The following is a 25,943-nucleotide window of genomic DNA, read 5'->3' on the forward strand; positions in this document are numbered from 1 at the left end:
CCTGAGAATCACCATACTCTTTTGTATCACTATGTTTTAATACAAGGGCTTGGTTTTTACCATTTTTTGACTACTAACACTTTCAGAAGCAATCCTAGATGAATTAATCTTTGTGATGTTGAGGCTTTTGATTATTACAGTGATACTAATGTTGATTGACAATGAAGGAGAAATTAATTTCTTCCTTGATACTGCCACTTTTGCCAATCTGAAGAACCATTGAAAACTATAAGCTATTGAATGGTATGTGCAAACATACTCATCTGATCCAGTATTCAGAAACAGAAAGTTTGAAGAGTCTTTACCTTATTGCTTCTGAACTCCCAGCTTCCACAGAGGCAGCCCTTCTGTCTCTGTATGTTCCTCATCAGGTGGAAGCCTTGCATTCATCTTTATTTTCTCTAGTAGGTGTGCATATACCTTTTTTTAAAAAAAACAAACAAACAAACAAACAACAACAACAACAAAAAAGTAGTGCTGGGAATTTTCCATTAGTCTTTCTAGAAAAGAGAGAGGAAGCAGGATCAGTTTGAAGAAATTATTTTAGGTGGATATACCTACTGACTTACTTGGTAAGGGGAATTTGGGTATTTCATTCATGCTTTTAAACAGAAAATAAAATGGTGCAGTTAATACGGATTCTTCCTTGGAGCAGGCTTTTAAGACTAATGTATCACATCAGAGTCCCTGTCAAAATACCCGGCTGTGAAGTAGGCTGGGTCTAAAACCTGAATGCTCCAAGTTGAAGATAAGAATTTTGTTCCAAGACTCAGATCTAACATCTTTGAAGTGGGCTTGAGGTCGTCAGCTACACCACTTAATAAACTGCAGTGAAGTCTTGTTGTGGCTCAGATGTTGATCTTCCAAGTCTGCATATTTGACTTTAGAACAGTTTTGTGTTAGGAGAATACATGAACTTTAAAATCTAGGAAAAACTAAGTATGAAAGGAGGGTCTTCTCATGCCAAGGACAGGCAATCATAAAAGATGATGTGGGATCAAAGGAATAGGGATGGGAGGGGGGGTCCTTAGGCCTGTGCCAGCAGGATTCTTGTCTAGTGAAGCATCTGGTACAAACATGCTGTCCTACCTTCTCAGTGCCTTTGCAGGCCTCATAGTAAGGGGCTTCACACTTTTTTTGTTTTGTTTTAGAAGTCTATTTCTATAAGGTAATTGGACTGTCAGGTTGAGATGGTGTTTTGGACTGTTTTGTCTTCCACTAGCTTCTGCTATTGTCCATTGGTCATTCTTCACAGGTCCTACTGTTTAAGCCTTACAGATAAATGAGTATGTTTTGTTGATAGTCAAAGAACGTCTGGGTAGGAAGCATGTCAGCTATGCGTTCTGAGTGACTGAAGTTGGTGAAGTAGAAGAACATGTGCTTTTTCAATAACATTAAATTTCCTAGAAGCAGTTGAAGTTTGGAATCGTTCAACTTTATTGCTACAAGTTTCCAAGAATTGGCTTTTGTATCAAATACCATTAAAGGGATTTTAACTGTTACTTGAGTTTGCAGATGATAGGACTTGTTTTTGAAATGCAACTTAAAATAATTTGCCTCTGGAGGATAATTAATTTGTTAAATTAATAGATAAGATAGTGGACTTGAAGTGCAAAAATACTGGAAACTTGCAGTTTATTTCTTGTGTGGTTAGTGTAAGTCTTGTGTTTAACCAGTAGTGTTCCGTTAGAATACTCAATTCCTGCAGACAGACTTGTTTGGAGTAAAATAAGATACTGTTTCAGTTTTCTTACTTTATTCCAGACTTCCATTTATAGGTTTATTACTACTGATCATACCAGTGTTACACACACCCAGTCTTTTTGCTTCTGTTCCTTCAAATGTTGGAGCTGCCATATGGGGTACGAAGCAAAAGATGTGACCTCTCAAATCATTGCCATGACTTTATTTTTATCTCTCCCTCTTAGAGATTATGTTGATGTTTTTTGAAGTTCTGTATGAATTTTGGATGAGGGGGAAGGCAAGGCAAGACAGTGTTTAATATCATTACAGAAAGTGCCATAAGGGCTCAGTGTACAGTAGCTGCTTGAACTACTCATGGAGGAAAAGCAATAAAAGCAATGATAACAGTAGGAGTATGGAGAATACACATCAGGATTTTCTGCTTCCTTTTTTTGTAATGCAAGAACATTATACTTTTGAAACAACTAAAAGGGCTTGTTCAGAAATACAGAAGTAAAATGTACCTGTAGAATTGAAACTCATGTATTTATCATTTCCATTTAACAAACCCAAAACCAATCACACAACAAATTTGAAATGCACTAAAAATCTTAAGCTTCAGAGCATCTGTCAGAAATTAAAAGGAAGTACTCTATAGTGTTGCTTTCTTATCCCCTTACCTGTCTAGCACTTTGTTTAATACGTGTTTCTTTAAATTCATTTGTAGGAGCCTTGCCAGAGTCAGATTTGCACACAAGATAGAACTAGAACCCTAGACTGGAAAACTTTTCTTTTTGGCCTTTGTCTGGTCAAAGAAACCCTCAGACCTTATGTTTGGTTACAGTGGCATTTCAGGTTTTTAAGGTTCCAGATCTGCCTTCCATTTTTGCACAAAACCAGAGCATGAGCCACAGTTGGTTTTGATCTGCAAATGCAATGGCATATCCTCTTTACATGTTCTCTAAAACAAAGTGGATTTGACTCATCAGAAAAGCCTATTGGTATTAGTTTTTTCACTTCCCTGTCTCTGTTTTTCAGAAGAACAATTTCTGGCGATCACTTAGGATGGGGAAAAGACTTCTGTATTTTGGTGTGTGTGTCAGAGAATGTGTACAGGTGGAGTAACAGCTTTCAGTAAACCGGTGACTTGTGTCAAAGTGAGCTCGTTGCAAATCGCAAGGGCAGATGAAATTTCACTGGTAAGCATCCCTTTATAATAGGGGATGCTGCCCTTATGGGAGTGAGAATAAATGTTTGTTAGTTGTTCATCATCATATCAGAAAGTGAAATCTTGTTTTGTTCGAAAGGAGGATATATTTAAACCCTCTTTACTTAACAGAGGTCACTGAAGAAATCATTAAATCTGTTCATAAGTATTGTGTAAGGATGCAGTTACGTACTTTATACAGAATATTTGTATAGTAACAAAAAGGGAATAAATGAAGAACAATTTTATTAAGGATTTGTCAGGGCAGTAAGTTTATGTAAGTTTGTTTATACCTGTTTTGCGGCTTGTTTTCAGAATAATTTAATCCTGTTTGAGAAGGGACATTTGTTGGTAATGGTATCTTTATCCCAGTAAAAATAATGCATAATTCCAGTGTTGTGCTAGAACAGCTGTGACAGTGAAAGAAAACTGCATTCCTAATAGAGCCATTTTTTTCACCATATCCTTCTAACACTGGAGTTTGCACGTCTCTGCTAATGAACATACTCTGTTAAAAATTGAAGGTGCATCGTTTTGAACATATCATCCATTATCTGTAATCTAAATATATATATATACACACAATAATTATATATTGTATATCTAATCATATATAATCTAAAATTCAAAGTAGCGTCAGCTTTTTTCCTCCTTGAATTCAGTCATGTTGAAACATGATTTCAGTCTCTTATATACAGAAAACAGTTTTCTCTGTTTCTTGACAGAATACTGTTGATTTTTATTTTGTTTTAAATTACAGTAATTTTTACTGGATTTTATAATTCCTGTTTAATCATTTTTATGGGCTTATGATAGAGTTTAAAAAAAGATGCAGATGTGCACATGCATATACACAAGGCTTGTTCCCCTCAAATAAATTGAAGGAAGCCTGCATTTAAAAAAAAAAAAAAGTTTTTATAATATTTTGTAAGAAATTATACAGAAGCTTGTTTCTTGGCCTAATTAAAGCAGGAAGTATTATGTGCTGATTAAGCAGTGAAACTTTATGCAGCTAATAACCTTATGTAAACTCTTTGCTGATTAAACTTTGGTCCAGAATGCAGACTAGTTTTGATTAAATATATTTTGCCAGATATTCAGTGGGCAGACATGGAGCCTGGATGAGCTCAGAGTCCTGCACTTTCTGTAGTCTTCAGTGTTTCATAAATACAATTTAAATCTAGATTATGTTAGTTGAGGTTTCTTCTCATAATCTGTCCCATGCAGTGTGTGCATACATAGTTCTGATACTTACAGTGACTATTCCATTATATATGAAGATTTTAAAAGAAAGTTGAAGATTTTAAAAGAAAGTTGAAGATTTTAAAAATTGTCTAAGACATCCAAAATTTAAATTTATTTATTTTTAAAGAATGGAAAATGTTTTGTTTTGTATGCATGCACTGATCAGAAGTTTCTTACAGCTATTTACATTACTGCTGAGTCTCATTTATAGTTGCTTTTCTGTCTGGCCAGAATATTTCAGTTCTTCTGAAACTGGCATACATTGAATGAATCTGTTTTATAAATATTGCCATTGACTCCAATGGGGAAAAAAGTTAGATCCATGAACAACTGCAACAGCATTTTACTCCAGTTTAGTTTCCAATGTGTTAAGAGTCTGTTTGTGGATGCTATAGTGTCTTAGTGGTGGTCAATCAATCCAGATGTTGTACCTCTACATTTTAGAATACAGAAAGACTTCTAAAAACAATGGCAGCTTTATCAAAGAAAACAACTGTTTAAATTAGTATTTTAATTGGATAGATCTTGTTTTAACCAAGACTCCAGCTCAGGATCATGTGAATATTTCTTTTTACCTAAGACACTAACATTTGTTTGTACACTTAAGACAGCAAAATAAGCCTGGAGAACAGTCTGTGTCAGGTTTCCCTCCTACTCTAAATTCTGGGATTCTCAGATTAATTGGAGGCTGAAAACAATGGAATACTTTATTGTGCTAATTTTTAAGTTGTTTTATAACAGTAGCATTATGAAACTGCAGCTGGGATTTCCTTAAAGTAATGTAGCGATGTATTATAACAGAATGCAATCCAGAAATATGAGTTGTATTCCGATTAAACAACAAATTGTTGTACCAAGTCTCACTAAAAAAGCCACTTGGAACAAGTTTTTATTACTTCCGAGACTCATGCTTTCAAATCCTGCTGTTGTTTTTTGTTTTGTTTTGTTTTGTTTTGTTTTTCTTCACAGCTCTTTTCAATTTAATCAAAGAGGATTTTTGTCTTTGTTGCAGTGCCGCGAACTAGCACCATTCAAAAACCTGGCCATAACCAAAAATGATACACAAAAATGGTCTAGTTTTCAAATGAAGCTGAAGGGGACAAGTACTTCTTTTCAGTTCCCTCAGTGAAAATGTTGATTCTTCTTATTAAGAGCTGTAAGTTATAGTATGCACAGGTCCTGAGCTTTTTTTGTTGTTTGTTTGAATAAATAATGTCATTAAATTTGCAGATTAAAATTAGTGTTCGTTTTGAAGGGTGAAGTGATAAATACAGCAGAGAAAGCATCAGACATTCGGCGCTGTCTCTTAATCATTAAGGGTGCTGTGCAGCCATCTTTGCATGTAATTCTGCACAGGGGAAGGGTAGGGTGTTACTGCAAACTGTCAGTGCCCTGGGACGTGGGATTTAAATTGGTGTAGGATCTTGAGAGAGAATTAGCCTTTTATGTTTGAGTTGTTAACAATCTGCTGGCCTTTTCTCTCTAGTACCAATAACTGATAATAGTTTCTCTCTCTTGGTTTGTTTTTGGTTTGGGGTTTTGGTGGGCTTTTTAGCAGGGAGGGATAAGGGGTGTCCATTAAGGATGTAGACAGCAGGCTAAATTTTCATTAATTGTCAAGTATTATCTGCTACAGTACAGAACAGGCATTTTGCTATTGAGTTTGAACAGTAGAACTTTAATGTATAACATTTGAAGACCACTAATTCTTTGTTCGCAAAAGCGTATTGCAACTGTTACAATTGACTGTATTCTGCAGATTGTGAAGCTAAGCCATATTATAGGACAGCAAGATATTTTTTATTGTCTTAAATTGCCCGTGTTTTTTAACTTGTCTGCCCCTCCTCCTTCGCCCTCAAATCCCCCTCTTCTAGAAACAAAGACTTGTTTGTTCCTTCTCTGCCTGTGAGGTCTTTGCAGTCTCTGCTGTGTGGGTGCAGAGCCCCTTATTTAAATGCTTTCCATAGCCATGGAAGGTAAGGAACAGGATGCATTAGAAAACTGATAAGTCCTAACTGTAATAGATAAATGAGGCTCTTTGCCTTTAAATTCAAAGTACTTAAAAAGAGCTGTGTGTGTCAGGATCATCACAAAACCATGAGGTGTGGAAAAAATAAAATATGCTTATCTGAGATCACACTGATAAGCATATTCTCTAGAGTGCAGATTTCTGCAATCATGCCCTGAGTAAGTAATGGAGAATTGAGAATTAAAATAAAACCAAAAACCAAACCACAAAACAATCAAAAAACAAAACAAAAAAAAAACCAAACCAACAACAAAAAAACTTCAAAACCCTCTATTTTTTCCTGTCACATGAAGCAAGATATGTTTTCCCTCTTTTCATTAAATATTGTGCTGGAAACCCTTGTGTTATTAGCCAAGATGGCTGAAAATCATTCTGTGTTATTACTGTTTTTTCCCCACTGATTTTTCACTTGGGTATGTTGTTAATTTAGTAGAATTCAGTAAGCTGTATCTTCTTTTAATGTCCAAACTTTTCATTTAATTTCACAGTTAAAAACAGTTCCGTTGCATAAAAAACATCTCCGTCATCTGTTCTAGGGACAGTTTAAAATCTGGTCAATTGGAAGTCTTTTTCACTTGCATTCTTGAAATAATAAAATGCTCAGAAATAATCCTTTTAATGGATATGTGAATAAGAATTTAGAAACTAGATTTTTAGGTTTGATTTTGAAGAGTTGCCAACTCATATAATTAATTTTCCCCTCGCAATATCTATTGATGAATATTAAATATACACTGAAGTCTTAATATCTTATGATACTCCTGTTTTAGATACACATTTAGTTAGAAACATTACTTTCAAAATCAGCATTAGAAGGCATTTCAGGGATCTAGGATGAGGGAACAAAATGAAAAACATCAGACAAACATGATTTGTTTCTTACAGTTTTAATTGCAAATTCAGTAGATGGGAAGAATGGAGCAAACTGTGATAAGAGAGAACAGGAATAATACAAGCAGCTGTCAGAAAGATACATGTATATAAAATATGAAGAATTTGGCATGAAAAGGAAATAATTTCCTAAGTTTTGTATTAGTGGAAAAGAAACCTGGGGAAGTGATACTTGTATGGTGCATGCAGGAAAAACAAATTCATAGCATGTTGAAGGGATGTTAGTGATATTGCACCTAAGTGTTTAACTAAGGTTAGAAACTGTTAAATTTTTATGAGATTATGTGTAACATGTCTTGGCTATGAACTGCGTGAGGCTGGGTCTTCGAAACCATGATTATATAATTGGAGACTAGACAATAAAGGTGGCCTTTTTAACCAAAAGAAAATTGACATTCTTCAGCTTTGGGTACTTAATGTTTACAAGCTAGGTAGTTTGCTTTTAACTTAGATGTGCTTCTTTCAGGTGACTGTAATTTTCCTTTTTGTCCCTCTTTACTTTCCACTGTAATTGACCTTCCATCTTGTTTAATAACAGGTTTTGAATTCTGGAACGTCTGAAGGGTAGCACAGACTTCTGCTTGAATTGCAGAATTAGCTAACAGCAAGAAAAGGTTGTTGCTTTCTGTTGTCTCCTCCTAACCCCTTCATTGTCTGCTTTTAAGGGGGAAGACGATAAGATATGAAAAGCAAAAGGCATGGTCCTGGTTCCAGACTTGATATGAGTCTGGGTAAAAAGAGAGAAAGGAGGAGATATATTCCCGGCTCCAGCAGTGTCATGTCTAGTTTGTCTAGAGCTGCTAGGTGGGCTGCCTTTCTTTTTGCCTTGCTCTTTCTAGCTTCAACTTTGCCCTAATTTGGTAAATGTAGGTAGTCTAATTGCCATCAGTCTTCCATCAGAGATTGCCCAGTGGAGGTCCTGGAGCTTATAAGTACAGTTCGCTGTTCAAACCCTTGCAGGACAGCTGCTAGTGCTGTTGAAACTTTTGCTTAACAGTTTCTAGTGTCTTGGGGCATATGAACTTTCTGTCTATGTTCATCAGAGGAACAGGCTGTCCTACCTCTTCTGTTGCCGGCCTAGGGACCACAGCTCATGTCACAAAGCTGGTTGATTGGCTCATCCTGGTCACCCTCTTCCTGAAGTTCAGTTTAGATGGTGATCCCATAGGATAAAGTGCTTGGTTTTAAGCTTTAATCCACAGCAACATCATCTTCCTGCTGGTTTTTTTTTGTTGTTTTTTTTTTTTCCAGAGTCAGGATGAGATTTACAGGTTGGAGTTGAACCTCCAGCCTTTGTATTCACTCTCTTGTATCTACGTGGAGCTGGGATTCAGGTTGGAGTTGAACCTCCAGCCCTTGTATTCACTCTCTTGTATCTACTTGGAGCTGGGATTCAGTTTCTATTCCTGCTTCACCTGTTCACTTACATTTACAGGAAGTTTTGTCTTATTTGTGATCACATGTATGAAGCTCTCTCACAAGTAACTGCATAAAAGATTACTCAAATTACTTCAAGCTATTTGGCACTTAATTTTGGTTTGACTTGACTCATGAAAATGTGATGCACCTGTCCATTAGCTATTGACTATTGACTGTGCTGGACCTATGGAATAGTTGAAAGGATAGACTAGAGAGTTGGGTCTGTAAGTGACTTTATTTTTTTCTTTTCTGTTCTCACTCCCAGATCATATAGCATTTCTTCTTCATATGTTACCTCTCAATGGAAAGATGAGCTTTGGCGAGGAGGAAAGAGAGCAAGGGTGTGAAGCAACAGCCATTTTTACTACTATTATGAGATAAATATATTTAGGCTTTCTTGGAACAGGAAAAAAGCACTACTGTACCTTAAGCTGGACACTCAAAAGACAGTGAAGACTGAAGGGATTTTCAGAGAAAAGATAATGCAGACTCTTTATGAGATAATTCTTCTTGCTTACAATAGTTAGAAGTATTAATGTTCTAGGAATTGTCTATATATGATGAAAAATTCATTCAAACTAATACAACACATGGTTTTCTTTGCACCAAATCAGCCTGTCACCCTAAAAGAAGCTCACTCCCTTTTTTTTCTTAGTTCCCATAAAACATAATCCTCATTCCCAGAAAAAAAAAAAAAAAAATCCCTACCACTCTCCTATCATTGCTTTGGCAAATGTATTCTGCAGCATACTGTGAATGTTAACAGATTCAGGCTGTTCTGGACAACAAGATGGAGAGTTAATTCCAAAACTGAAATATTCCCCTGAAAATAGTGCCCTTGTAATACATACAGCCTTTCCCAGCCCTCTGTTTGAGTATGGGAACTCCAGTGCCCCTGTTGACTTTAACCATACTGGTCTCATATGGGGGAAAGGTCAGGCCTGTCCAGTAGATGCATCCCAGTCATGCATTATTTTATAAAATTGTGTTAGGTCTTGCTTTTAAGGGGGAAGGGAAGATGGGTTCTCATTGTGCATTAGGCATACAAGATGACACTTTCTCTTCTCCACACCCCAGAAAAGATGCATCACATACTTCTGTGGGATAAAAGAAAATGAAGCACTAGTAAAATGTTTCCTGTGTTGATGGCAGTACTTCTGGCTGTATAATTCATCTGCCATTTCTGTACCAGCTCTAATTTTACATGTCAAGATGCCCTAAATGGAGTCTATAACACTCAAAACTTGCTCTGACAAGGATGTGAATGATTGTTGCATGACCTGCACCACATTTGGAAGTATAGTAGACTTATCAAATGTAGTTTGATATAAGTGAGATGATCTGTTTTGTCATTCTATGTGCTCTCAAGTTTAATGATTCTAAGATTTCACGTGAATAAGAAAAGTGGTTTTATATTATTTGTGTCTAAATTGAGAATGGTTTATTAGGAAGAAGAAGGTGAGATCGTTCTAGTTTAACTTGAAATATTTTACTACCACTTTTAAATTTTTTACAAACTTACAGAGTTAACTGTTTTTAAAACAAGTATGTACTCTTAAACATGAGGCTGTTGCATTGATTTCATGGGAATAACATGTGTGAGCATACACTTCACACTGAACATCAGTGTAGCTGCATGTTTTTTTAGTGCCATGGCTTGTGATTTTGTAAAGTTTTTAATATATGCCTTCTAAGGATAATACTTTCCTTGCATGTATTTGTTTGAATTTCATTTTTAAGTGTTTATTGTTTTCATTCCTTAGCCATGAATCAGCGAATCAGCCAAAGCGCTCCAGTGAAACAGCCACCCCCTCTGGCTCCTCAGAGTCCCCAAGGTGGTGTGATGGGTGGGAGTAGCTCCAATCAACAACAACAGATGAGACTTCAGCAGCTACAGATGGAGAAGGAAAGGCTGAGACTGAAGCATCAAGAACTGCTTCGGCAGGTGAGGCCACAGGTTAGACACCTACTTCCACTATTTCTTTTGTATGTTATGTTATGTTCTGTTTTGGCTAAGTTGTTGTTTCAGTGAGTCTTAAAGACCAGTGACTGTACAAAAAGCTTTGAGATCCAAAACAGTCTGAATTCATTCTGCTGCCGATACCAGCTTGATAATGAAAGAATCTGACTTATCAGACTGAAGGATTTTGTTTTCCTCCCTCATTCCTCTCTCTCACAACACTCTCCAAGAACAGGCTTCCTTACTATTAGGATGGCATTGTGGACTGTTGATCTGATTGGTTATTCCTCTTGAAAATGTATATTTCGTATTCAGGGAGTTCTGAGTCATGTAAAAAGGCAGGAAGTTGTTTCCCACAGGTGCTTTAGTTCTCCCTTTTAAGTGGAGGAAAGTCTTTCACTTTTAGAACCTGACACAGTCTGTAGTATGTCAGAGTACTTTTAAAGCTTATATAGGATACAATGAGGAGACACCTTGTTACTAAAATCTTATCTGTTAAAGAGTGGAGTGCAGCATGGAACAACTGAATCACTTGTGCTGCATTTTGAACCTGTGGTGTGCCTGTGCTGAAGAATTTCAAACTTCATAATTAGGCTGCAAGCTATTCCTTTCAATATTTTTCTACTATATGAATATAGCTGTAGAAGATGTTAAAGTGCAAGACAGGACATTGGAATCTCTGGATTTTGAATTTGGGCTTGACTTCCTTTTAACTCTAAGCCTTCTGCTTCGATTTTTCCATCTGAATGTTTTAAGAGTTACTACCATCTGTGCTAGATACTTAGGATATTCTTTGGTTTTTTGACACTGCCAGAGAAAGCACTAATCTTTTCTTTGAGGGAAACCTTCTAAAATCTTACCTTGTTCCCTTTTCACTTTGGGTGATGGGCCTTGTATCAGGAGAGGATGATGTCTTAATGTCTTCAAAGACAGCTTTTCTCTTTCTTCATCGCCTGCAGTATTCTGTCCTGGAACCTGACTCCCATTATCCCCCTTGTAGTCAAGTCCTGTTTTGTAGGAATCTTCAGCATCTCTTGGTGTAAGATGGGTCATCTTTACAGCCATTACTTTTTATAATACTCTAGGTAAGAATACATTGCAAAGGTGGCATCAGGACTTTCTCTCCGCTTAAGCACCTGGGCTTCTGCTGTTCCTGCTTTGCAATTAATCCACCAACAAACATTTTACACTGTGCTAGCATGCTTCTAGGTAGGCCTTCTAATTGTCTTCTTGCCTCAGTTGTCATTGAGAATCTGCCTAACTTTGGACCAGGTGACAGCCAGTTCCCTTCCCGTTGTTCTACCTGGTCATTAAGCTTATCTGTCAAATACGCATCCTTGGTAAATCGGTGAGGTTTGTTTCACTGTGTCATGGTTTTCATAGTTTCTTAACTTCCTTATCCTGTCTCATCTGGCCTGTCCTGGGGGCTTAATACTACAAGATGGTGTATATAAGACAGCCTGCATAGGCAAACCATGCAGCTAAAGTAATTTTTATCCATCTTATTTTTACTCTTAGGCATTGCGGAATATCAATCCCAGCACAGCAAATTCTCCAAAACATCAGGTAGGCTCTTAACTGATGTTTCAGCATAATTAGAAAAATGAAAGCATTAAATTAGGCTAGTAGGGGAATTTTTTGCTACATGAAGGCATTCTAAAAAAGAAAAACAAAAGCAAACAAAAATCACAACAAAAAAAACAAGCTCTGCCATACACATTTTTGAAACACATCTCTGGTCACAACCCTAATTTAAGATTGCTGCATTACCACAACTTTATATCAGTATTTGAAAGCAAATGAGGAATTCATTTCACATTTTTCTGCATTGAAAACAACCTTCTTGTTTAGCATTCTTGAGGATACTGCTGTTCCAGTCCTGATGTCATCAAGATGTGTATTTAAAGTGAACCTCCCATTATATCTAAGGTAGTAGTTTGTGACTTTGAAGTTCTGTTCATATGAATGTTCTTACCAGTTTGGTAAAATAGGTATGACCTTAAAGAAGGATAGCTGTAATTGGTTAACAAAAAGTCACTTGAAATATTTATGATTTTTAAGCATGTACAGTGTAACAGAATTACTTGAGTAACAAAGTAATTGCTATGCTGATATAATATGTAATTATTCCATTTTGACTTTTAACAGAATCCTGCACAGATACATTTTCTGTATAGGAAACAGCAATTCTGAAAAGCCTCCCAAGCTCAGACCAAAAGAAAATTGGTCAAAATGTGAAGCATAATAAACAGTTCAATGCAGACTTGGTTTAGGTTCTTAAGAAGTTGAATATGGAATGAGTCTCTGAAAGGGTGGATTTATGGATATATTCAGAGAGCTTCTTGCTTGCTATTGCTAACAATATTCTTAATCTACTGGTTCTTAGGACAATATTTATGTTGGCTTGTATTGTACGCTGTTTTTCTAAGAAAAGACTACGCACTAGGCAAGAAAAGCAGAATAAAAGAAAGTTTCCTGCGTTTGGAAGCCATGAGTACTGGTGTACTATTGCATTCTGAAGAGTACTGCAAAATGTGTACTTTATTAGTTCTCCTGAGAAGATCATCTTCAAATAGGAACACCAGACCTTAGAAACAGTACTGACACCCTGGAAAAATTACCTTCTTGTTTGGCAATATCAGTGCAGCTCTAAAACTTAAGCATTTTAATTGAGATGTAATAATTTGATTCATTTACAGAGTATTAACTGCATAATGATCTCAACAATATTAATCCTCTTATGGAAGAGAAAAAAATTTCTTAAGGATTGCTGGTATACAAGGAAATAAACAGAGAAGCACATTCCTCCACACCAGTTGGAAATACCTTATCTTCTTCCACAATTAGGTCATTCAGAAGAGATGCTTTTCTTACTGAATGCCAAAAGTGTATTCTGTGTTTTCTTGTATGCCTGAAGCCCTGTCATACAGTTGTTCACTCTCCCACAGTAACAACTTCCTGTTACCAACTCAGAAATACGCAGCAAATGGAGAACTTGTATAAGTAGTGGTCACTCTGCTTTGTTTGGGATGGGAACTGATGAAAGGATTTATGCAAAACCAGGATTCCAGCTACATTTAAACTGGCTTCATACCAGGCTAACCTGTATAGGCCTGGCTCACCTGCCTGGGATCAGTTTTATTAGTCACACTTGCTAATGAGTTAAGCTGTGTTTGATTGATCTGGTGGACAGAAAAGTAGGAAATCATAACAACTTAAAAGTTCTATAATACTATATTATTCATATTGTATCATCTAAATGTATTTTTGTGTTTTCATGTGTCACTTCAGTAATATAGTGAGCAGCCATATGTGGAAGAAGGTGCTTAGAGAACTACTTCTGGGAATTATTCCCTAATGCTTCTTGAGGCCTTGCAGTATGCACTATAGAGGCAAGTGTTGTATGCCTTCTCCAGTGATGCTGTTATTGAAGTCCCAATCTGTCATAGGAAATATCAGGTCCTAGTCAACCTAGTGAATCTGTGAAAAATCTGTAGAAAGAACAAACATACATATCTTCAGTCAACTTTATCTTTTTGACAGATCCTTTCTTTCCTTTGTGAATAAAATTAATGAAGTTTAGAGGAATTATCTGCTTTCATAATGATAAAGCTGTGTTTGGGGGAAGAATAGTAGCTTCTCTTGCTGAACTTTAGATGTTCTTTTAAGGAATACAGAAAATAAAATCTTCATATGTTCAGTGCTCTTAATTCTGGTAAGACTAAGTCTACCAGAGAGTACCTTTTGGAAAGGGATTGTCAGGATCTTCTGTTTGTAAAGAAATTACATGACATCAGCATTCTTGAAGCTTGCCTCTAAAGAACTATCTCTTTTACATGCATAAAAAACCCCTGAGAAATGTTCCTTAACTTTTAACTAGATCTCTGTGCTTTTCTTAATCACAGAATCAAATAAGTTGGAAGGGACTGGTGGAAGACATCTATTCCAACATCCTGCAGCCAGCCCAACCTCCTCCTCCTTCTTGACATTTTTGTCTAGTGTCGTGGTTGTACTGATATCTTTGATCAGGTTTTTTTGGTACTGAGTGAACACTGTGTCCTTGGCAGGTTTTCTCTCTCTTTCACGATCCTGTAGTATCCTGTAGTGACGCTATCACTTAAAGTGTTATGTATGGAGGCCTTAGCAGTCAAATACCTCCTGGAAAGATGAAACAGTTCCTCAGCTTCATCTTTTGTAGCAAGTACTGTAAAAGACTCTTCTTGTTTGAATGAGGATGTATTGTATTATAATTCTAAAAATGTTCAAGTCTAAGGTATTTGAAACAAAAATTATAACTTCTATATTTACTGTGTATAAACAACAGCTGTTGATACATCCAGGGAATTTGAAAACACCAAGCATCTGTCCAGTTTTGTTCATCATCATCATCAGTTATCTGTGAACACCTTGAAGATGCCTACCTGTCTAAGTTAAGAGATTGAGTGACTTGACTTTCTCTATAGCCCCAGAAGCTCTCCTTCCAATTTTCTGCAGTTAATATCCAGTTGTCGACAGTGTCTCACCTAAAATAGATGTCAGTCAACTTTTGTATACCTCATGAAATTGGCTAGATGTTAGGTAACAGAATTCTTGTCTTCCAGTACATGATGTAAAGAGATAGAGGCAAATAATGTTGAGGTGCTGATGACATTGTTCTTGGATGTTGTGCAGACCACTTTCTTGTGCTAAGACTGGAAGATTTCTTATTTATCTACTTCTAAGATGAGGGTGTTTGTTAGTAAGATTGGCATACTACATAGCCATTTACGTGATAGGTTCCTCTGTATATGCTTGCTCATTCCATATCTGCTGCTTGTTTCTAGTACTGAATGGAGATCCCCATCTGAGAACCAAATATGGCCCTGCTTCCTTGCCACTCTGTTCAGTTGTGCTTTCCAACTTACCTCTCTGTTATATCTGTGCTGCTTTCTTGATAGTTCCGCATACCTAGAATGTGGTCTGTCTTAATTGTCTCCATTCTTTTGTTCTTTATATTTTATGAAGTACTTCTCATATTCTCTGTCCTGTTGCCCTGGACTTATTTCTTATCAACTTCTGAGTGTCATGGAAATTACCCTACTCAGTGAAGAATCTGCAAAGACATATGGCCTGTCTGTCACTGTTTGATGACTCACTTGGTTTTGTTTCATATTTTTTTCATATTTGCTCTTACTTCATAAAATATAAGCACTTACAGTACTGAAGAGCTACTGGGTTTGAAATATTATTTTAGTTTCCTGTGATTCCTTTTCTGTAAAAGTTGATCTTAGTTCAGCTCAGTTGGTGTTTGACACCTTTCATCAGCTTAGTCAAGATTTCCAGTGTTTCAGGAATGTATTAATTTCTTAGGACACTATTAATATTTTTCAATAAAAGATTTTTTTCTGTCACTTTCTAAGTACACGAATACAAAGCTGTGTTACTGTCAGATTTGTGACATTTTCTAGAAAATAAGGAAGACATCGTTAAAAACAAGTACAGTCTTGAAGTCTGTACTCTTGAACTTCCATGACGTCAGTGAAGCTGGAAGTTTCACTGAGGACTTAGGTTTTGGTTTGTTTGGGGATTTTTTCTCTTCCCTGTAATATGTCTTTAAATAACAAGATACACTTGTGTTCAAATCTTGGTGGAAATGGTGAGCAATAGTTATTTTAGTTTCTTAGTGAATCGCAAACAGTGTTATCCCTTGAATCTCTCATTTCCCATCCCCTTGTGTGTTATCTGAAGCTGACCTAGATTAACCAGATCATGGTTTTGTCAAAGGGGAGGGGAGGTAGGCAGGCCACAGCGAGTTGGTGTTGGGTTTTGGTTGCTTTTTTGTTGCTTGGGTTTTTTGGGGGGGGTTGTCTTTTTTTTTTTTTTTTTTTTTAACGGTGATAAGGTACTGAAGCCAGCCATTTGGTCTTTGAATATGGCTTTTTTGACCAGTGAGGATACAACCACTGGTATGCAGAAACATTTTTGAAAATTAGGTTTACGAGATGCAGGAAGAAAATAAAAAGTCACTTGCAGCAAATTCATAGCTGTATTGTGTCCCTCGGTTTTAATTTGCCTTATTTATTGATATTTGATAGGGGAAATGGTCTGTGATGTCTTATACTGAAGAGATCCATTATGTGAAAAGTTTTGAGGAGGGTTAGCTAAGACACAGTGAAGAGTCTTTCCAACAAAGGTTTTTTCCCCATTTAAAATGTTTCCTTCTGATTTAACTTTTTTTAATCTATATTCATAAATAATACCTGAAACTTCTCATGTTAGTGGAAGTAAATATTGTATCCTTTTGTTGTGTTTTACTTTTTTACTGTCTTCTTCAGTCTGGCAGTAAATTCCGCATGTAATAACAAATCTTGGCATATGGCCTCAATTTATATAGGCATCTATTTCTAGGAAAGCCCTTGTATTTTAGGTAGCTAAAGGTTAGTTCAGGTAATCTGTCAAGTACCTGTCATAGTGGTTTGAGCCCAGAGGGCAACTGAGCACCAGCAGCCAACCACTCCTTCCCCTTCAGGAATGGGAAGGAGAAATTAAAGCAAAAGGCTCTGGGAATTGAGGTAAGGACAGGGAGGGATGACTCCCCCATTATGGTTAGGGACAAAAGACAGACACGTTAGGGGAAGAAAAAGAACATCACTAATCAAACACTAACAACAACACTTAGCAGAGTAGGACAGTGAGAAGTGTTACCCCATCTTAAAAACACCTTCCCCCACCTCTCCTTCCCCAGCTCAGCTTTACTCCTGATCTCTCTACCTCCTCCCCTTAGCTTCATAGGTGGCAGAGAATGGAGGGTTGCAGTCAGTCCTACCACTTCTCCCTCCTCATGGGGAGGACTCCTCACATTCATCCCCTGCTCCAGTGTATTTCCACTCTCATGGGAGACAGTCCTCCATGAGCTTTCTCTGGCGTGAATACTTCCCATAATCTGCAGCCATTTCTGTGCTGTTCTGGCATCAGTCACCCCTGCATGTTGCAGTCTTCCCAGTGCTGAGCTACAACATTGGGGGCTGCTTCTCCCCTCAGAGTCCCGGCCTCCTTCAGGTGCAGTTGCCTGTTCCAGCATGGGGTCCTCTACAGACTGCAGGTGGGTCTCTGCACCCAGCTGTCTAATCATGGGACACAGGGATGGGTGGTGTCTCTGCACCAGCATACCTCCCCACTCTTCCTCCTCCTTCCTTCCACTGACCTCAGTGTTCACACAGGTGTCTCCCTCACAACTTCTCCTTGCAACTCCCCACTCCTCTTCCCAGGTTCCCCTTCTTAAATACATTCTCACAGAGGCACAACCACCATCACTAATTGGCTCAGCCTTGGCCAGAGGTGGGTCCGACTTGGTGCTGGGGGAGCTTCAAGAAGCTTCTCACAGGGGCCACTACTGTAGCCCCCTCCCCTGCTACCAAAACCCCCACCACACAAACCCAGCACGTATTTGCTCAGCATCAGTTGAACAGAGCTTTGTTACAGAGTACCATGAGGCTTACAGGTAAGGCAGAACACCTATGCAATGCCATGACTTTAGAAATTAATTCATGAGAAGGCTTAACCAGCTGTATAGAGCCATCCTAAACTGGGGCTGAAGACTGCAGGTGGAAAGCTGTGTGGAGTTTTTGAAGCAAAATTGGTGCTCAATAAAATGATTTCTGACTGAGAGGTCTGGTAGACATGCTCTGGCAACCTGAACTGCAGCAGTTAGACATTAAATTCAGCTGTCTGCCAGAGATTGCCTTAATAATAAGGCAGCAGAACAGGATGTGTTTTAACATTGTTTTTTCATAATCTAGTAGCTGAAGCATTCGTGTGGCTACACTGCAAGACAGATCAGACACCTGATCTGTCAGAAAAATTATTTTTCAGCTGTGTCTGTTTTCTGACTTGTCTTAGTGTACGGCCATATAAATGCTGGTTCCAGCTGAAGGGAGGTGTAAGAATATGCAGTCAAAAGTCATCTGTAACTATCAAGTTAACTATTAAGTCCCTTTAGAATTGCCCCTTGGTTGTGACCCACATTGATCAAGGCACACATCTTCCTCTGCCCTGACTAACAAACTCTGCTTCTTCTAAACACTATTAAATAAAACAGAAGGTTTTGTCAAAGCGTGGGGAATTTCAGCTTGGAGTTGGATGTCCTGTAGAAATTAAGGAGATGTTCCTTAACCTAATTATTATTTAAGTCTCTGCTATTTCTGATGAGCAGTACACTAACTTGTCCTACCCTAAATACTGCCTAGAAAATGCAAGCATGATTGGACATAAATAGGCAAACATTATTGAAAGGGAATCCTGTGTGGCTGGATTGGGGCATGGTGGAGGCTATGCTGCCTGCCATCAAAATATACAAAATGTGGAATTCAGCTAGTTTTACTACAAAAGCAACATTGCTGTTGTTCAGCCATCTTGGGAACTAAGTGTTTTAAATGTTCTTTGGCTTCTGAAATAGTGCAGCTTCATTCTTTATTGAAAACCACAGATCTAAATGAGACTTTGTGTATTAGTTTGTGTGGCAAGAGCTGTAGAATCTGTTTCACACTATTGCTTTAAGTGGGAAATGCTGAGCATCAGTAACCAGAAGTTACATGGTAGGAGAGATACTTGTATCACATGAGTAACTTGAAAATTCAGAATCTCTGATTCCACTTGCAGCACCGTAAACTTTACAGATTAACAAAATAATTTTATTGCTTGATTGTGTATAGATATTTATAGATAAATACCCGGTCTGTAGAGTAAACCGGATCTACATTTGTTGCAGTTGGTTTTTATGCTCCTAATTGCTTCAGGACACATTTTGTGTCTGTTAGCAGTTGCAGCTCACTGCAGTTGATTTACTGGAGTCACTGGTGCTGCTTGCAGTTGCAAAACTTAATCACAGACATGCTGCTAAAGCAGTTGGTCAGCAGAAGATATGAGTCATGTTGACCTGAGTATGAGATGGCCATGAATAACAGCTTTTTGCTAGAAGCAAACAAAAATAGGTAGAGGGAGGCCATCAAGCTCTGCGTGGCCTTCGTGATTGCTGACTCCTGCTGACAGGTACCTGCCTCGCTGGCGCTGCGAGACGCCTGGGCTGGGCAGCTGCTGTACTGGAGCCATGGGCAGATAGACAGCAAGGGCAGTGTGAAGCAGCAGCACAGCAAAGGGCTGCAAAACCAGACGCGAATCCAGACTTTATTTACAAATGTCTAATCAGTTTATGCTGCCTTATCTGCGCTTGCAATGCTCTGAGTAGCATTGAGTTCTTTGCCAAGTGTATACAGTACAATTAATTATCACTCTATCAGTATCACCTCTTTAAATTAATGTTGCTGGTTTTCATGATTGCAACACTGAATGATTTATGTTGCCCCCTTACTCTTCACTAATTGCATAACTGCTCATTGCTGAATTCATTTTTCTTCATCAGTCCATGTGTTTTTCCTGTTTCTTTTGTACATATACTGTAACTTTCTGGCCTCCAAACGAGAACATAAATACTTAATCCGAAGAAATGACTGGTGCTGTAAATCTGCCCATAAATGTTGTGGTCTTCTCAGTCCCCTAGCACTTCTCTCTCATCCCAGTGAAGCCTGTGAATCATTTGATAGTTGAGCAGTTTTGGGGGCAGAAACGTTACAAATTGGCCCTTTTAAATAAAGTCAATTTGCAGAAAAAAACGTAATTCTGAGGATATATCAATTCAAGTCGCATATTATATGTTTAATACAGTAAGAATATATGTGAGTTCCATGAGGGAGTCTTTTACCTTTCCTCAAAAGTGCAATAAAGATAAAAATAAAATTGCTCTGAAAAGAGTCATTTTATAAAGTTAATTTGGACATGGTGTGAATGACTGGGAACTTCATGTAAAACTTAATCTGTATGCAGTTATGAAAAAAAAAATGGATAAGGTCAGCCAGATAAATAACACAATGCTGACCTTATTTTTAAAATTACTTTGCTTAAGGAGATGACAGATCATTTTGGTCTTTATGTAGTAACCAGAATTCAGCTTTTGTGTTAACAATAGGAATGCTAAGCTTTTATTTTCCCAGAGGTACTTTAAAGAGTTTTACATACTTACAAAAATAGGATGAGATCAAGTTATAGAAATCTAAGCCAGGATTTTGTCATGGTTTTATTTTTGCCTCCAGACTTTAAATACTTCTAATAAAGGATATATTTTAGAGCATGAACTAAAAGCCTAGAGTTCACATTGCTCTGTTTGAGGCTGGGAGAGGCTTGTGCACTCCCATACATTTTTTTAAGTATAGGAAACACATAGCTTCTTTTATTGAAAATCAGTTTTATAAGGAAGAAGAAATGAAAAGACCATTATTCAAGCAATTTTAGCTTCCATTATATGCACCTTTTAGGAAAAATAGTCTTTCTACAAAACTTATCGTATGGAATGATTGAAAATTGCTCTGCAGTTGTTTCTGAATAGCTTGTCATTTTTGGTAATTCCTTTCTCTTTCAGACTCCCAGATTGACATAAATTTATTACTTGAATGAGTAATGGAATAACATTCTTTCTAGGGGAAAGTGCTGTAGTTCTGCCTCCTGAATAAGCAGCAGTAATGCTACTTATAAATAGTTAAAAATAGTTGTAGTTTTGTACTTTTAGCAATGTTGTTGTTGAAACAGGGATAAAAGTAGTACTAATATTAAAAAGACTTATTTCACTACGTTTTACATGCCAAAGAATGGGAAAAATACAGTTCTATCTCCTGGTTTAATGCATCTCTTTTTAGTGGCCCTTCAGTGAAATGGGATTTTTCTCTTTTAGCTGGCTAGCATCTGAGCTACATTTGTTTTTACCATACTACTTAAGTTCATACATTGATGAAACTTGAATCTCTTCTACCCTCTAAGGATTTAGAAAATACATGGGTAACTTTCCCATTTTTTCAAATTGCTTATTCATTTGTACTGACTGTGTTTCTTAAGGTACAAAGATGAATTTATGGGTTTTTTCTTTACCGGTGTCAGTAGCTCTTGAAAAGGGGACCTGTATAGATTTCTTTTCTCTTTCTCTCTCAGTCTCTCTTCTATTTTACCTTTCTTTTTTTTTAAAACTATTGCATCAGGAGGCACTACTGAATGGAAACACCAGGCCTACCACACAATGAGATATTACGTCACTTTAGGGCTTTATATACAGAAATGACTCTGTGTTGGTTTTGCTTTGTCATCACTCCCTGGGGCACTGTTGTGTGATCAAGCTTCTTCCACAAGCTACTGGCACTTTTGTCCCCTCCTCTTCATCCTAGTCAGGGACTGCACCCCATGGAAATAAAAATGCAACACACAGATCAAAGAACGAGGGAAGGGGAAAAGGACAGCATTCTTGCCACAGCCAGGTTGTAGCCACATAAGAGCAGAGCACTTGCTGATTCACAGCTCTGCTATCAGAGTGGAGAAGAAAAGTGTGCTGTATTCCAGGTATGAACCCAAGGCTGAAAAGATTCTATAATGGTGCAAAATCAAGTGATTTTTTTTTTTATTATTATTTTCTCTTCTGCCTTTTTCATTGGACAAATAACAAGTTAGAGTTAGTTGAAAGTAGCTATATCAGATGAAGGCAGTTTTCTCGGAAGGGGAAGGCTGAGGTGGTATTTGGAACAATTTGTCTCCAGATGAAGGACATAAAGATCATGATGTGAGTGAGGAGTTCTTCAGCCATCTCTGGGATGCCTGCTTTAAGACCTTCTACATTCTTCAGATCACCATTTGGGAAGCATTCCAGGAAAGAAAACCCTTTTTCTTTTGTGTTTTTTTTTTTTGTTTGTTTTTTTTTTTTTTTTTGTTTTGTTTTGGTTTGGTTTGGTTTTGTTTTTTTTTTGTTGTTTTCTTCTTAAATTGATTGAGTCTATCTGTGTATCCAGGCTGATGTGACTGATAAAAGTTTATAAACTTAGCTATGAAGTAAGATCTCATTATATAGTCTTTGCACTTGGTTTTATTACATAAGCAAATGAAAATCATATGGATAAGCCTATAGAAATTATTAAAAGGTGCCTACCATCCTGTGATCTGAAAATGAGGAGAAGGAATATTATTACTATTTATTAGAACAGTGGCCAAGTAAGTGGTGGTGAGCAGAGGACTGGATTTACTTGGAATAGGCAATTAGATGTGACGAACACAAAAACCAGTGGTCTGTATACTTTTCTGCAATGGTCTAATTAACTGGTGTGAAAAAACCTAGAACAAGACATCAAAATTGGTATTAAAGAAATATGTAGAACAGTAATCCACAGGAATGGGAGTAAAGCATATGCAAATTAGAAAAGGAAAAAAAAAACAGGTGGTAGGAAAGCATTCAGTGTTTGGCACAATCTGCTGGAAAATGAAATTAATCTTGGACTTTTTTTAAAAGAAACCACTTTGAAGAAGAATTGGAGAAAGATTATTTTTTTTTATGTTAAAAGTCTACAGTAGTCCTTAGGCTCATAACTGAGAATGGATGAAGACCTTCCATTGTACAAGTGAGAAATATCGAGTATTATCAAGACTGACAATACTTGATTTGCCTGAGATTAGCTTCCCAGGCACAGCCTGGAAATCACATGCTACTAATAATTATAACAAGATAGTCAATAGGTATCTTTACCAGTCTCTACATTAACAAAGCACAAACTTGGTGAACCACTGATGATGTTTTAGGAGAGTTCCGTGAAGAAAATTATTGTATTTATCACACATGTAACTCATGGATTACCTGTTTAAAAAGGGAGAGAGCGGGCACTGGAAATTACATAAAATGCTGCTAATCTCCACCAACCTTTAATTTTGTATATTTTATATTAAAACTTATTTTCCATTAAATAGTAATGACAAGCTTTATGGATGGATTGATTCAAGTTGGTGCACAGTCAGATGCATAAAAATATACGTGTACTCTAGGTTCCTAACTTCAGAAAAGCAGTGTCTTAGTTTTACTAAGAAATTTCTAGGGATTTAAAGAGCTTTAAGATTTATATACGGGACAAATCAGTGATTTTGTCATTCAGAAACTTCAGAATGCATGCCTCCAACAGGAGGAGTGAATGGGAACGTGTAGGGACAGACTTTAAACTTTGCTGAATGCAACAAGCAAGGTAAATAGGAAACCAGGGTCTAAATCAGAACTTGAAAGAAAAAGAGAAAAAGTGCTAGTCAGCAGAGTTAGACAGACATATCTTAGGGGTCAGACAGTGTTAACAATTCTTTCTTTGATCTTAAGAATAGAGGTAGCAAAAGGATATTGAAGTGTAGTAGAAAATATTTATGGAAATACACAGATATTGATATCCATAAATACAATTACAGTGAAGTCTCTAATACTGGTCTTGACTGGTAGAACTTTTATTATCGTTGAAGCCAGTAAAAATTCTTGCTTTGTCTTCTGAAACTCAATTTGATTTAAATCTTGTAACTGGAAACCGTAAAAGCATCAAGTACCTGTAATGTCATGTGTTTATGTATCTGAAAAGTGCATTTGAATGCCTAACATGATCTATCTTTCTTTCTCCCCCTCCCCTTGTTCTAGGAATTGGCTCTCCGTAGCCAGCTTCCAACAATGGAACAAGACGGTGGATCTCAAAACCCTGTGTCGTCTCCTGGAATGTCTCAGGAACTGCGAACAATGACTACAAATAGTTCTGATCCGTTTCTTAACAGGTTTGTAGGAGTAGCTACTAGAGGGGAAAAAAATGATTTAAAATTCTGTTTGGTACATGTAATAGTTTATTTTGAACATCTGTCTGTGCCAAAAGCCACAGCTGTAAATGAATCTTTCCTTAAATGGCAAGTCTAGTAAAAGTTGGGGATTAAAAGCTGTCTCCTGTGGGAGGAAGTAGTCTGTTCAGACTTGTAGGAAGGTTTTTTATTCAAAGTCATAACATGTTTGCCTCTGCATAATCTGTTGACTAACAGTCATTTCAAATTACTGACTAAGAAGAATTTGTGAATAACTTGCTGTGAGATCAAATGAACTGTGAGGCACATTTAGGACTACACCTTGAGGTTCATTTTAAGGTTTCTCCATTCAGCCCTCCCATTCACTTCAGGTATTTAATTTAGCAATATTTTTACTCTGTTAATGTTAGGTCTACAAATAGTGGCATGTTGCATTCTAAATGCTGTATTATTTTGAAGTGGGTCTTTGAATTCAAGATTTAGATCTTTACAGTATAGACTAGTCTTTTTCATATAATTTTTTCCTTAATCCCTCTGAGTTGGAATGTTTGTTTTATTGGAAGTACTGTTCTAATTACATATTAGCTTACATGCTTCATACTAGCCATTACAACTTTGGAGAAACTGCTGCAGCTTGAGATAAGTCATATCTGTATTTTTTGCTTAGCATGCTGGAAAGAAATATGAAAATGGCAAAACAGTCGAATGTCCAAGCCACGTGAACTTTTAATTAATGGAGTAGAAATCTGCTAACATTTCAACATATCAAGTAGTTGATCTTAAGTTGGCACAGTTAGTTTTGTATTTTTTTCACTGGACTATATTTTGTCAGCATTCTAAACTGATACCAACTCAGTACCCCCTATCATAAAAGAGAAAAATGATGTATTCTGTCAGAGTTCATCACTCCATTTCTGCATTACCTCGAAATGTTAACCTAACTTTAGGATGCTTACTTAAGTGCTTAGGAAGTATAGCAATATGCTCCTCTTCCTCTTTAATGGTACATTATTACAGTCAAGGAAAACCCCATAAAATTAATCTTGATTCTTTCAGTGTAAGTCTTAACTTCCTGTTTTTTGCCACCAATACAGTTTCAAACCTGCTTGCAAGGTAAGAAGTCCACATAATGTTAGAACTGGCATGAGTTTGTAGTAGGGCAAGCTTAAATGCCTGCCATAATTTTAGATACTGAAAACTGTTAAAATCTTTGTAAACGTTGCTGCAAGTATAAATCCCTTCCTGTGTGCTTTGAAATAACTTAATGTTGCTGATCTTTCACACTTAGGTTCTTCATCCCTAAAGATGTACTGTCATTATATGTAACTTTTCCAGCTACTGATATTCCATCAGCTCAGCTTAAGTTTGTTTCATTTTCTGCCTCTTCCAGGAAACTTCTCCATCATTTCATACACACTGTCCTCACTCCAATTCTCAAAATTAGTAAAGTTCAGTGGAGACGGTGCAAGAACGTAGCCTCCATCTTGCCAGTAGAATCTGTTGTCATTCATATAGTTTAGGTTATATAAATAACATCTGTTGCTCTTAAGCTTTTTCTCCTACTGCCTTGAGGTATTGTCTGTGCTAGTGTTGTGTGTGCTACTGTGAGAGCAGGAGAAAAGTTTCTTTCAAGGTACGTAGTGCTTTGTATATGTTGGAGAAAACCAAGTTTCAAAAAAAAAAAAAAAATGCCTTGCACATGGAGAAGAAAGTAGTGGTGTTGAAAGAAGTGGTGTTTTGTTATTAAACTCCCTAAAGAAGTAAGTGGTATTTTCAAGTTTTGGGTAAGCCCTTCAGGAAGACTTATTTCCTACACAGACAAATCTGATTAGAAAACTTCATATTTTGTTAGAGGG

The 25,943-nt window shown here is 37.1% G+C and overlaps 1 protein-coding gene across 8 annotated transcripts in view; it reads left to right on the forward strand.

Moving 5' to 3' along the window:
* The window catches only part of YAP1 (Yes1 associated transcriptional regulator), a 94,706-nt gene that overhangs the window by 63,401 nt on the left and 5,362 nt on the right, over window positions 1–25,943 (forward strand). For 2 of the 8 annotated variants that reach the window (XM_032990888.2, XM_032990883.2), the window contains 3 exons: window positions 10,238–10,431; window positions 11,953–12,000; window positions 23,939–24,069. In XM_032990888.2, the coding sequence (XP_032846779.2) occupies window positions 10,238–10,431; window positions 11,953–12,000; window positions 23,939–24,069 (373 nt within the window). The remainder of the gene's footprint in view (window positions 1–10,237; window positions 10,432–11,952; window positions 12,001–23,938; window positions 24,070–25,943) is intronic. The other 6 variants (XM_032990889.2, XM_032990884.2, XM_032990890.2 and 3 more) reach the window with 3 other exon arrangements.

Source organism: Tyto alba, unplaced genomic scaffold (assembly GCF_018691265.1).
Source record: "Tyto alba isolate M040663 unplaced genomic scaffold, T.alba_DEE_v4.0 Super-Scaffold_2, whole genome shotgun sequence".
Lineage (NCBI taxonomy): Eukaryota > Metazoa > Chordata > Aves > Strigiformes > Tytonidae > Tyto > Tyto alba.